We start from the raw sequence: 14,447 nt of genomic DNA on the forward strand, positions 1-14,447 counted from the left end.
TTAGAAATACATTTTTAAAATCATTAATTGAATTTTAAAACATTGCAAATTGAAACTTTAACAGTGCAAAACTCTTCCACTCCTCAGAACTACAGATGGGTCCGATCCAGTCTGCGTCTCTAAGCAGAACTCCTCACCCCTGTCTTCAGCAGACTCCCTCTCTGCTCCTCCAGCCATATATTATTATAATAATATGATATATTATAATAATATAGCAGTCAGGTTTCTAACTGAGCTCTCGGTCCACAGCATCATCGCTGCGCTCGGATCAAAGTCACTGCTCCTGACTTTTAAAGAGCGGGAACTGCCACAGCCAATTTTCTTTTTTTATCCACCCTGAGAAAGAATGAATCTCTCCTCTTTGTTTAATCCATCCATCCGTCCGTCCTGCCACTTATCCAGGTCCAATTACATAATTATGTTGATAGATTTGGGGCTTTAATAATAAATAATCATAGGTCATACATAGGTTTTACGACACACTTTCATTTCTCCTGTTTGACCCTGAAAACCAGGTTAAACGACATCGTCTTTGGTGTTAAAAAGATTTAAAACACTTATTCTGAATCATTATAAATGATGAAAATATCAGTGACATTCGTTCTCTCTGCCACATGCAGCATCATGTCCTCTTGTCACACACACACACAGACACACACACACACACACACACACACACACACACACTTTATCTCTCAACATCACTCCCACTTTAACATACTCTATCTCTCTCACACACATTCGTGCTTGTCACGCAGAAGTCCAGATGGTTTCCTGAAGCAGATGGAGAGAGTGACGAACATAGTTTGACACACACACACACACACACACACACACACACACACACACACACACACACACTGTTTTCCCTCTCGCTCACAGACTTCTGCTCGTCCTCAGGTCAAACTAAACTTAAAATGCTCTCTGATTGGCCGGCTGCGTCTCAGGTCAGCGGCGTCCGTGCTGACAGGTGATTGGTCGGCTGTGTGTCTCAGGTCAGGGGCGTCCGTGCTGACAGGTGATTGGCCGGTAGCCACACTGATGTAAACACGTCACTTTGAGCCTTTTTAGTAGAGACGGAGCAACACTGAGACACACAGGTCCATTCAGATTTTGAAGGAATTCATTTAAAACTCTAAATTCTGCTTTTTTGGACAGTTTTCTTGAGACGATCCTGCTTTTAAAGGGTTTGAGAGATTTTCAGACGGTTAAATTCATGTTTTTACTCTCTGCTCTTTGTGCCCTGAGAGTTTGGGATCATATCTGGGCAGGTAGAAGTGATTTACCACCAAAGGAAAGTAGTTTGGACTTCCTACCTTCCTCCTGCAGAGATGAGGATTTAAAGAACTTGGGCTGCAGAGTTTTCTTGATTTGGTCGAGTGCTGCGGACCGAGAGGGGTTTAAAGTTTGTCTGACGCGGTAAATCTGGTTTATTTCAAACGTCTTTATCTCGTGCTGGTGATTCTGGGAGTAGGTCTTTGCAGGTGGAGGTGATGTGGAGGAAACCAGTATAGTTGAGTTTTCTTGATATGGTCGACTTCTCTTCTCACTTCAACTACCAACGTTTTGAAAAGAAAAGAAAAGCTGAACGCAGAGGGTTTTATTTTGCAAATATTTAGGTTTATTGATTTTGTGCTCTGAGATTTTGAGATCATAGAAGTATCCGGCTGTTCAATCGGACGTAACACCCTTTCAAAATAAGATTCCCGGGTCCAAACAAAAACAGACACAACGGCCAAACACGTGAACGATTACGATCCCCTCTTTCTTCAGTTCGACGTCTTTTTCATCGCAAAATGACAATTACGTTGTTTTTAAAAAAACTCAGATCTGTTTAGACAACGGGGAACACGGCAATGCGGCGTTGGAGAAACACGAGGCTCGGACCTGGAAATAATATTTTGAAAGGGCGTTACGTAGATAAAGGAAGATAGCTTAGACTCTTCTTTGTGGGTGGATTAATCAATATTTGGTTTAAGTTTTTATGTAAAGGTTGTATGTTTTTATTTGTCTCCATCCGAATGCTTTAATTTAATCCTGATTTGAATTCCTGATCAAGCTTCTTTGGTATTATTTTCATTGTTGAGTCCTCCACCTTGAAAACCTGACTCGGTGGTGTGTGTGTGTGTGTGTGCGTGCGTGCGTGCGTGCGTGTGTGCGTGTGTGAGTGTGTGTGTGTGTGTGTTATCGACTGATGTTCTCCCTCCGTCCGTCCCTCAGGTTCTGTGGCACCTCGACATCTTCAGACGGAGTTTCCGTCAGCTGACGACTCACAAGTGCATGGAGGACTCGTGCATCTTCTGCGCTCTGAAGGTGAGAACCTGCAGGTGTGATGATGTGTGAAGCCGAGCGATCTGTTTCTAACGCCGGCCCGTCCGTGCGTCTGTCGTCCCCAGAGCATCTTCGCCCAGTTCCAGTACAGCAGCGAGAGAGTTTTGCCGTCGGACGCTCTTCGCAGCGCGCTCGCCAAGACCTTCCAGGACGAGCAGAGGTTTCAGCTCGGCATCATGGACGACGCCGCGGAGTGCTTCGTAAGACGACGCTCTCACCGCAAAAAAATCCCAGGTGACGCACGACGTATTTAAAGTTAACCGTGTTACGTTTCGTGTTTCTGCAGGAAAACATCCTGATGAGGATCCACTTCCACATCGCAGACGAGACCAAAGAAGACATCTGCACGGCCAGACACTGCATCCCCCACCAGAAGTTCGCCATGACGCTCTTCGAACAGGTGAGAGGAGACGAGACAGAAGCTCGACCGTGTGAAAAAACCAGAGGAGTCTCAGTTCTTCTCTGCTGCACCGATGACAAAGACGTCTTAAAGTGTTATTCCGGTCTTTTTCACTCATCAAATAAGCCATCGAGCCCAAGAACCACCAATAAAATCAATATTATTTTAGAAATATTGTTATTATATTATCTGTTATGAATCGCTGCAGTTTTGTAAATATAACTCCTGTCAAAATGTGTGTGTGTGTGTGTCAGTGTGTGTGCAGCAGCTGTGGAGCGTCCTCAGACCCTCTACCCTTCATTCAGATGGTCCACTACATCTCCACCACCTCCCTGTGGTAAGTGTGTGTGCGTGTGTGTGTGTGTGTTCATCTCAGAAGAGGTAAATTGAAGCCACACACACACTTCTGTCGCTAGGTTACACTTAAGGGTCACCTAGGCAACTGACTGCACACCGGAGGCTGGTGTTTGTGTTTAACGGCTCTTGTGTCGTTTCTATTTTTACTTCTGTTCTGAACTTTGTTTCACAAACATCCTGTTATTCCCTCTGTTATGATTTTAAAACAGACATTTTTAGTCAGAAACGCGTCAAACACGTGAAAGATGAGAATGAGCCCACGCCACCAACCGGACGTGTGTGAAGAACTTAAAGTCACAGTCAGATCCGACGTTTAACACGTCAATAAAAATGCTGGAAATGGGATCTCAGGGCGCACTCACACTGTCCATCTGTACCGTGCCCCAGTACGTTCCCCGGCTAAAGTCTGGTTCCTTTGACCAGTGTGAGTGCAACCGTACCACGTCTAGGTGCAGCACGCTTGCCGTCCACGGCCCGTTTGGGAGAGGTGGGCTTTTGTAAAGCATGTTTGCACATGTACGAGCACGAGCGTGCGCACGTGTACGAGCACGAGGCCTACGGCGGTTCTGAGGTCATTTCCTGTGCGCCTGTTGGGACGTAGAAAAAAGAAGGAGGGACCATGCGCGGACATTTAAAACTATGGCGGTGAAAGGTTCACGTTGGTGTGATGCGGAGGTGGAGTGTTTACTGCAGATTTGGTCGATGAAAAGATTCAAAAACAGTCGACAAGACGCACAAAAACTCTGAGGTCTACGGAAAGATCTGGAAACAAAGCCACGCATCGCCATGACGTCATCAATGCGTGTGACGTGTTACGGCGTGATGACGTATAGGCAGCAAGAAGCATTCTCCGAGGCCCAGGTAGTGTGAGTACAAACGGGCCTGGAGGGGGGGACAAGGACCCTAAAGCACGGGGCACGGGACGGAGGCACAGTGGGAGGGCGCCTTAAGATGAAGGCGTGTGTTAATTAAAAGTTATGAAGATCACATCTCTTTTTTCTTCCCCTTCCTCCTCCTCCTCCTCCTCCTCTTCCTCCTCCTCCTCCGTCTTCGTCTTCTCCTCCTTCTTCTTCTCCTCCTCCTCCTCCTCCTTCTCCTTCTCCTCTTCCTCTTCCTCCTCCTCAGTAACCAGGCAGTGAAGATGTTGGAGTCGAGGGAGAAAGCGACTCCTGGCATGTTCGGGGAGCTGCTGAGAAACGCCAGCATGGGCGACCTGCGCAGCTGCCCCGTAAGACGCTTACGGTTATTCATCAAATATAAAAATATAAATATCAGACATAAACCCAACCCTCCTCCCGGCTGCAGCTCCTCACGCCTAAAGTCTCTCGTTCCTCCTCAGAGTCAGTGTGGGCAGCAGCTCCGGATGGCTCGCGTCCTCCTCAACAGCCCGGAGATCATCACCATCGGGCTGGTCTGGGACTCGGACCACTCGGACCTGGCCGAGGACGTCATCCACACCCTGGGGACCTGCCTGCGTCTGGGGGATGTACGAAGTCTCCCACCCTGACATAAACGCGTCATCATCAGCGTACGCTCCGTCACTGAGCTCCTCTCCTCTCTGTAGTTGTTTTACAGGGTGACGGAGGAGAAGGCGCGTCAGTCGGAGCTCTACCTGGTCGGCATGGTGTGCTACTACGGGAAACACTACTCCACCTTCTTCTTCCAGACCAAGATCCGACGATGGATGTACTTTGACGACGCACACGTCAAGGAGGTATATTCAGTCACACGCACAGAGGTGAAAGTCACGCCGATATGAGCGAAATGAACCCTGATCAGAAGAAAACCTTTAAACGATGTAAGAAACAAAACACACTGGTTTGAATCAAGACTTTGGTTCTTTAAAACAAGAAACAACAAGAAACAACAAGAATTCTTGTCTTGAATTTATATTTTTACATTAAATATTTATATACATTTAGATTTTTATTTTTATATATATTTATATCCGATATTTATATAAACAAGAATTCCTTTATTAAGCCTGCAAGGGGATATTCAATTCAACACACACACACACACACACACACACACACACACACACACACACACACACACACACACACACACACACACACACACACACACACACACACACAGAGGACCTATATACATGCAGTTAATGGAGAGATGTCAGAGCGAGGGGGCCAATGGCTCAGTGCCCAGGAGATGAACTGGCACCTCTCCAGCCACCAGTCCACGCTCCATTCATGGTCCACACAGGGACTCGAACCGGCGACCATACGGTTCCCAGCTGATTCACCTATGGACTGAGCTACTGCCACTCTTTTTTCAGCTTAGGGTTGGTGAGAAGAGCGAGAAAAGCAGCACATACACAACCATTTTTATTGGATCCGTGACCCGTATCAGGTCCCGACCCCTGACCTGGGAAAGACTGTGTTACATTAATGGACTGACTCTATTTCAAAAACTCCATTTACCCGATATTTTTGCGGGAGCTCCTCCAAAAAGCGATCAATAAAGAGAAGTCTAAGTTTAAGACTGATCGGTAAAAAAGTTGACAGAATAAACAATACAATAATAGTTGTTTGTGGCAGCACTAGATGCTTATGCATACAACATTTAAAATGCTAAAGTACAAGATCTAACTACTTCTTTCACCTCCTGGGTATAGAAGCACCAACCTGGAGTGTTTTAAAGACTTACCTACTGGCCCCTGTACCAGCTCCTCTCATAGTAAAGTCCATTACAGTGGATTACCAAAGTCAATCCCAAAGGAAGGAGCCCATTGGTGCTTTGTTGTGTGTGTAGGGACTCTTCTCATGCTGCTGCAGAGGTTTGCTGTTACTTTCAGCAGCATTAGTGGTTAAAAAAGACCTTTGAATGCCTTCACCGTACTGCCCCGAGCTAATCAGTGTTAGCCACGTCCGCCTGTTAGCGACTCTCCTGGATTTCTCTGTTAATAGTTGATGGATTATAAGATGTATGTAAGAGCAGAAAAAGACCATGGGATGGTTTTACGCTGTAATTCCACTTTAAGGAAATGACCTCATGTTATGAAGAGCGCTCTCGTTCACTTCCTGTCCGTCCTCACACCTCTGTCCTTCCTCCCTTCTCTCCCTCCTCTGCTCTTCTGTGACTTTACGCTCTGTTTTCTATTATTGCTGTCCTCTCATAACACCGCTGGACTGAGATATCACATTCCCTCTCTGTCTCTCTGCTGGTTATGAAAACAAGGATATCCCTCTATTGTTGCTCAGTCCAGCTGGACAGAACCGAGGGTGTGGTCAGAGCACACACACACACACACACACACACACACACTGCAGCCGACACTTTTGCTCACACATCTATTTCTTTCTCTCGCACAAACACACACTTTTTTTTTCCACACACTCAAACACTGAACGGTGCGCGGTTGACGGACATGTCGCCCTTTTTGGATTTGGGTTCGTCCTGTTAAATCTAAGGAGATCGGGACGGCTTTTTGTTTTGTTTTGGGGTTTTTTGGGGACATGGAGGAAAGGTTGAAATAACGAGCGAGAGGATTTCTGTCCCACAAACAAGACAAACGGACAGAGAGCAGGAAGAGGGCGCCCCCCTCCCCTCAACAGCCTGATGAAACAGCCTCGGACGTTTCTCTGTTTCACCTGCTGAGCGCGGTTTTTGAGGTGAACTTGTCATCGTTGCTGCTCTTTGCGATCGCAGCCGTAAAAAGGAGCATTTCTGCTGTGTCTGTTAAATCTGTAAGTTTCCACGACCGAACCAAACAAGTGAAAGCACAGCTGGTGTTTATTCATCTCTTCATCCACTACATCAGGAGTTTGGATGTTCGTAGGTCTCAGTCTGGGCTTTGTAGCGTCTTCATCGGCTTCTGAAACCCTCCTCTGTGTGTGTTTGTTCTCGCTCCTCTTCCTCTGCAGATCGGTCCCAAGTGGAAGGACGTGGTTTCCCGCTGCATCAAGGGCCACTACCAGCCTCTGCTGCTGCTGTATGCCGACCCGCGGGGGACGCCGGTGTCGGTCCAGGACCTGCCCTCGCGCTTCGACCTCCACCACCTCAGCAAGGCCTGTTACGACAGCGAAGACTCGGGTAACTACAACACAGCTAGGAGTCGTAGTAGTAGCACAGCAGCAAACATTCAGGTAACTAAACCGGAAACGGTAGCACTTGTTGTAGTCGTAGTAGTGCTATGACAGACGAGACTGAGGTTCGTTAGAGAAGTAGTCGTAGTCTGATGTGATGTGTATTTGTGTGCGCCTGTACGTGAGCACGTCACCGCTGACGCTCCGCAACTTGTCCCCTCCCCCTCCCCCTCCACCCGCCCCGCTGCAGGCCGCGAGCAGTCAATCTCCAGCGACACTCGCACCGATTCGTCGACGGAGAGCTGCTCGTACCGACAGCCCTCCCACTCGCACCATGAGTCCCTGGCCAGTCACTACTCCTCTGACTCCCAGGGAACCGTCATCTGCAACGAGCGCCCCGACGGACCCCTGCACGCCTCGCTCTGCAGCCTGGATACCGTAGGTGAGGCCACTGCAGTCTGGGAAGGAGTATCAGGAGGCTGTTCAGTTGGATGTGACACCCTTTCAAAATAAGATTTCCGGGTCCAGACGCTCCGTTGAAACCAAACAGACACAACGGCCGAACACGTGAACAATTACGATCACCTCTTTCATCAGTTAGACGTCTTTCTAATGGATTAGAAAGAGGTAAAATGACAATTGCATTGTTTTTTGTAAAAACTCAAACAACGGGGATCACAGCACTGTGGAAATACAAGGCTTGGGACAGGAAATCTTATTTTGAAAGGGTGTTACGTCACGTCTTAACAGCCGGATACATTAAGAAGTACTGAGGTGGTGGTGGTTGAAACGTACGATCGATCTGATGACGACTTTGGCAAAGTTAAGAATACAAATAAGACAATTTACCTGTTGATTGAGCAAAAAAATGCGAAATAAAGTCCAAGGTGACGTCTTTAAATGTCAAAAACCCTGAAGATATTCAGTCTACATCATTTATTAAATCTTTTTATTTATATAAAACTTGGAAAAGAAGCAAATACTCTGTGTGGATGCTGGAACTGGGTTATTATTAGTGGTTAATTATCAAAGTTAATTGTTTTTAGTGAAGTATGTTTGTTTCAGCGCATCTTTGGTTCTCCAGTGATTTTGTTTCAGGAGAATGTGATGAAAAAATACTTAATATGTAAAATGTGACGGCTCCTCGTCACCACAGAGCAAAAATCAGGGAAAAAAAACACATACCGTATTTTCCGCACTATAAGTTGCACCTAAAAACCTTCACATGTCTCAAAAGCCGACAGTGCGCCTTATAATCCGGTGCTCCTTATATATGGACCAATATTGAGCCACAACAGGTCTCAACTACGGTGAGCAGCCGCCGACTCTATTTTCCCCGTAGAAGAAGTAACGCGCGGTGCATGTTGAGATATACGACTGCGTGAAGCGTGCCGTTTCATTTCCATGTGTGTGTTTGTGTAAAGAGCCCAAAATGGCTCCTGTTAAGAGACACGCTTACGACGCAGAGTTTACACTCAAGGCCATTAGTCACGCAGTAGAACACGGGAATAGAGCAGCAGCCAGAGAGTTTAACATGAACCAATCAATGGTGCCGAAGTGGAGGAAGCAACAAGACGACCTCCCCTGACTGTTGTGTTGACGTTCCCTTTAGTGCAGCTCCATCTAATGGATGCAGAACGTAACCCCAGCCTCCCCTGTAGCGTCTGTTCTATGCGCCTTATAATGCGGTGCACCTTATATATGAAAACAGTTTCAAAATAAGACATTCATTGAAGGTGCGCCTTATATATGAAAACAGTTTCAAAATAAGACGTTCATTGAAGGTGCGCCTTATAATGTGGAAAATACGGTAAATTTATTGAACACGGTGTCTCTTTATGAAGACGACACTCTTATTTATGTGTTAAAGAAAACTTTGTAACCATTAACAAATCACTTTTGTTTTAATTTAATTAATCAGTGTGTCAGGGCCTTTTGGTTAAATGTTCTTTAAACTTTATCAAACAATTTTATTTCTCTTTAAAATGCCGACTTTGACGAACGACAGGGAAGAACTTTTAAAGGATAAAATATTTGTTTCTGAGCTCTGTTTAATGCATAAATATTAACTTTACTCTCTAGACTTTACTTTTCCTTTTTAAAGGTTCAGATTATTTATAATAATGTTATAAAATGTGCAGAATCTGGAAATATAAACAAGATAAAAGATAAATATATGACATATAATTATATAACGGCCGAAGTGATTCAGTAAAAATGACCAGTATGAATTCATGAATTACTAAAACACAATAAAACAAAGTAAAATGGAAGAATACCTGTTTTAATTCTGAAATTGTTTGTTTTTAAGTGAGAATTGAAAGAAGAAACAACTATTTTAACAATCTAATAATCATTTCAGTCACTTTTCAAACAAAATATCTTTAATTTTGCACATTTGAAGACGTCATCTTGGCAATTTTCACAATATTCTGACATTTTGTACATTAAAAGATTAATTATGACATAATCTGCAGATGAATCAGTAAATAAAATAATTGTTAAACATGTTAGTTTAAAGTCCAGACTCGTTATATATTTATATAAAAGTAATTCTCTGTTGTTTGAATGAAAGCAGACCATCATCGTGTCTTGTGTCGTTAACCAATCACAGCGTTCATTGGTTTTAATCCATTCATCCACATTTTGATTTAATCTTTAAAGTTTGATTTGCTGTGCAGCCGATCACGCTCTGCCCTCCGTCTCCTTGTGTTTGCATGATGTGGTGACCGTGCTGTAAACATCCGTTGCCATGCTTCTTGTTGCTAAGGCCACGCGACGGACGGTGAGCAGCACCAGTCTCTGAGGAAGGGAGGCGGGGCCGGGGATAGGAGGCGGAGCTCTAGCCGCCACCGCCGAGCTAAACCCGACAACGAAGCCTCGTCGGCCGGGTACCACAGCGAGGGTAGGCGGGGTGTTTGGGCCAATCACAGGGCGAAGAGGAAACTACGGGACAGACCTGTGAATGTTCTCATTCGTCCAGGTCGTCGTTATCCGCAAAGCAATTTCAGTCAAAAACAACTGGACTTGGTTCTTTGTCAGGAAGACGTTTCACCTCTCATCCAAGAGGCTTCATCAGTTCATGTACGCATCTGACCAGGCTGGGACTGGACCAGGACCAGGACCAGGACCAGGATCAGGATCAGGCTGGGACTGGACCAGGACCAGGACCAGGCTGGGACTGGACCAGAACTAACGAAGTCCAAACCAACTGCCCACTAACGACTGCCACTCTAACGAGGGTTGTTGGCACTTGGAGCACAAAGGGTTCCAGTGACATCATCGGCCTTGTGAGAGGTTAAATACCTGGATCTCACACCAGTCAGGTGGATCAGTCCCAGCCTGGTCCTGGTCCTGGTCCTGGTCCTGGTCCAGTCCCAGCCTGGTCAGATGCGTGCATGAACTGATGAAGCCTCTTGGATGAGAGGTGAAACGTCTTCCTACACAAATAACCAAGTCCAGTTGCTTTTGACTGAAACTGCTTTGCGGATACAGGACAGACGTGTTGGAAAATGTTGATTTTTAAGAGTTTAACGAATCGTGATACGGTCGTATTTGCTTAAATGTGGTTATTTTAGGAGCTTTGAGCAGGATTTTACAGCTTTAAAAGTAAACACTAACAGCAAAAATATAAAAATAAACCTTATTAGATCAGCACCAGGGACAACAGAATAAATTAACCCTTGTGCTTCACAAGCGAAATTTTTGACTTTTTAATTCATTTTTTGGCATTTTGGCCTAAAGTCTGGCACAGGTACAAGTGTATTTTTTCAGATTTTGTTTGTTTGAAGATGAATCTCATCTCCTCTAATGACTCTATAACAAACTGTGCATCCAATATTTCTGCAGGACCAAAGTTTCCCATTGAAACCCATGCAAATATAAACTCGTGCATTCTGTTATTTCAGACTTTCAGCAGAAATCTGGCTTCAAAAAATGATTCATTTTGACTATTTTCCACCAGACTGAGACATTTTCCCTGTGAACACTGCTCCGTTTGATGCAATGCAACAAAATAAATAATATAATCATCATCAACATGTTCCACAAATATCCTGAGAGGTAGTTTTGAAGCCTGTGAACAGCTTTAACTCGGTAACGTAAAAATGGAAAATAGAGCAAAATGAGGGGTTAAATTAAAGATTTCATCAAAAGATATTAATTAATTATTACTAATATGTCCAAAGGTGATTATTTTCCTCCTCGTGGCAGAAAATAGTTTGATTCTTTAGAGATAAATTGCCTTTTTTCATTTATTTAATTTATTTTGCTGATTAAAAACGTTTCTTTTCCGACGTTAACTGTGAGGTTTGTTTTTAATGAGGCCGTAATAACAAACAGTGTTATTTCTTCATGCTGACACTTGGACGTTAAAAGCTTCTTTGGGGAAAAGAAAGACATGAAACACAAACGGTTGGACGTCGCTGCTGTTTTTTATTTTCACTCATTAAATCATTCGTTCGTTTCTGCCGTCACTCTCAGATCTGACTCTTTGTTTCTGCTCTCTCCGTGTTTTCACTCGTTCTCACTTTGTCTTTTTCTCTCCATTCTCCTTTTCTCTTCCGTCCTCTCCTCCTTTGCCTCCCTCTCCCCTCAGGAGAGACGTTGAAGGAGCAGCAGGTTCCTCGTCACCTCCCCAAACCTTCCTCCTCCTTCTCATCCTCAACCAGTCGCCTCCGGGACTTCAAGGAGACGATGAGCAACATCATCCACAGCCGACCCCTCTCCTCCTCTTCCTCCTCCTCTTTACCGGCTGCCGTCCTCTCCTCTGAAATCCCCACCTCCTCCTCCTCCTCCTCTTCCACCAACAACCACCTCTTCCCTGCCACCACCGCTGCTCCCTGCTCCTCCTCCAGTACGCCCCACGACTGGGAGGCCGACAGCACCAGCAGCGAGTCCAAGTCCAGCTGCTCGGGAGGAGGCGCAGGGTCGGGGAGGTACCGGCCGGCGTGGAGGCCCCGAAGGGAGGCACTCAACATCGACAGCATCTTCACCCGCGAGAGGCGAAGGCAGGCGGGGTACAGCCCGCTCGGAGCCTCCCTGCCCAACGACGCCGGAGCTCCGCCCTCCGAGGGAGCGGACGCCTCCATCCCGGCTCAGGGGGAGGTGCGGGCTATCAGGCCGGGCTCCTCCTGGACCCTCCCCACCACCTCCAGCAGCCACAGAGGAGGTGGAGCTGGACCAGGAAATGAAGGGGTAAGTGGAGGAGGTGCTGAGCTGCCTCCTCCACCTCCTCCACCTCCCAGGCTCATCCAGAGGATGGAGAGCGGATACGAGAGCAGCGAGAGGAACAGCAGCAGCCCGGTCAGCCTGGACCTGAACCCGGGAGACAGGTTGGGCGTACTTCCTTTAGTATTCAGTATTTATGATGTAAAACTATATATTCTGAAACTAAACGCAGCAGCACGCGGGGCCAGAGCATTAGCCTGGGGTTTAGTGGTTGTTCTGAGCAGTTAAAGGAAGAGTTCACCCAAAAATCATAGGAATTATACACAGAACCCCCCTCACCAGGAACTGTGTGGTGAAAGTTTCCTATCGGATCAGAGATGCACCGATCCAGTTTTTCTGATCCAGTCTGATACTGATACCTGATACTGATCCGATCCTCCTGTTGAATGAAAGAAGCGTAAATGTGTCCATGTGAGTGAAGGCATCAGACTTAAAATAAACCTTTAGCCTTGTTCAAAAAGTAACAAATTAACACAGATATAAATTTACTTAACATTATTTATGAACTAATTACAAAGTAAAACTAGCAAGAAGAAATAAATAACACTTCTATATAAATATCTAACTGATGTTGCAAACACAGAATTGAAGTGACCAAATCGCTGTAACTGTATTTCTGTGTGTGATATTCAGGGTTTGTTTAGGTTCTTGAAATCCTTTAAAATGCTTGAATTTTAATATTGTGTTTTCAAGGTTTGAAAAGTGCAACAAAAACACAAATATCTATAGAATAGAAACTTAACTTCTTATCCTTCTGGTGTTACAAAACACAATTTAGGTTGTTTAAAGCACAATATCATTTCTTTTAATGGAATAAAAAAGGTGAAATAATCATTTTCAATATGTACTCATAGTAATATGAAATTCATCACAGCCCTAAGGTGCTGGAAATGCTTAAAATGGACCTTGAAAGTGCTTGGATTTTACCTTGAAAAGGTGTATGAACCCTGGATGTTGATTAAAACAAAGGAATGACTGGATCGGCCTCATTCATCTGATATCCTATCCCGCTAATTAGTCGATATCAGAGCTGATATCTGCGTCTCTGTATCGGATGAACATCAGTGCCACCAAACTTCGACAGCAAAAAGGTGAAAACGTCTGAGAAACATTGTGAAAACTCCTGTGCAGCACGTCATCCATGTTGTCCATGCGTGCACCACTGAAAGTGCTTTGTTGAGTGAAAAAAGGATTTGATTGGATGCATTAAAGGAAGAGTTAGTGTCAGCTCCAGTCCCAGAGTCACTTAATCACAGTGTTGGAAAACAGCTCAGACTCTTTAACACTTTAAACAAAAAGAAGGGAAAGCTGATACCCGTCAGTTAAAGTCCGTGTCGATCAGGAGCAGCTGTGTTTCAGCTCAGGACCACAGGCTGAGGGCGAACTCACGTCTCTCTCTTTCATCTTCAGGGAGTGTGTTGTGAAGAAGCCTTCCTCCTCCTCCTCCTCTTCCTCCGGGCCGTCATGGAAGAACATCAGGTCGAAGAGCAGCGGCGCTTTGCTGCAGGAGCTCGGCTCTTCCAGCAGGGGGAGCCTCGGTACGACATCTGCACCTCACCGCAAGCTCTCTTTCTCTTTCTGATCTTTTTTTAATGGGGAACAAATACAGAAACAGAAATGAAGTATTTCACATTTTTCGTGTTATGTCCAGCGACGGGCGTTGACGAGAGAGACAGCAGGTTAATGCAGGGCCAGGCTTAGCTCAGGCTGAGCACGAACGCGGGTATCTCCTTTAAGGGTGTTTTTTTTTGGGGGGTCGTGACAGACAGGAAAGTGGGGAAGGCCATGGGTAGGAAATCTGAGGTCTGTCCGTCTCGTTGCCGTCACAGTGATGACCTTATGTTTGTATGTTTGTGTGTGTGTGTGTGTGTGTGTGTGTGTGTGTGTGTGTGTGTGTGTGTGTGTGTGTGTGTGTGTGTGTGTGTTCAGTGGCGCCCCCTGCAGGCCGCAGCGAGCTGGACGAGCTGCAGGAGGAGGTGCAGCGGAGAGCGAGGGAGGAGGAGCAGCAGCGCCGTCAGGAGAAGGAGAAGGAGGCGGCGCTCGGCTTCAACCCCCGACCCAGCAAGTACCTGGACCTGGACCAG

At 45.7% G+C, this 14,447-nt stretch overlaps 1 protein-coding gene across 1 annotated transcript in view; it reads left to right on the plus strand.

The window, feature by feature from the left end:
* Positions 1-14,447, plus strand: part of usp54a (ubiquitin specific peptidase 54a) — a gene marked incomplete at its 5' end in the record, with an annotated part of 33,378 nt that overhangs the window by 7,517 nt on the left and 11,414 nt on the right. Inside the window, 13 exon segments of the mRNA XM_083922512.1 lie at positions 2,221-2,313; positions 2,397-2,531; positions 2,618-2,731; positions 2,986-3,068; positions 4,214-4,316; positions 4,428-4,574; positions 4,653-4,802; positions 6,973-7,141; positions 7,385-7,576; positions 9,905-10,039; positions 11,732-12,467; positions 13,774-13,901; positions 14,293-14,447. The exon segment at positions 14,293-14,447 is cut by the window's right edge and continues 13 nt beyond it. Of these exon segments, the coding sequence (XP_083778638.1) occupies positions 2,221-2,313; positions 2,397-2,531; positions 2,618-2,731; positions 2,986-3,068; positions 4,214-4,316; positions 4,428-4,574; positions 4,653-4,802; positions 6,973-7,141; positions 7,385-7,576; positions 9,905-10,039; positions 11,732-12,467; positions 13,774-13,901; positions 14,293-14,447 (2,340 nt within the window).

This window comes from Echiichthys vipera (genome assembly GCF_963691815.1).
Source record: "Echiichthys vipera genome assembly, chromosome: 11".
In the NCBI taxonomy this organism is placed as follows: Eukaryota; Metazoa; Chordata; class Actinopteri; order Perciformes; family Trachinidae; genus Echiichthys; species Echiichthys vipera.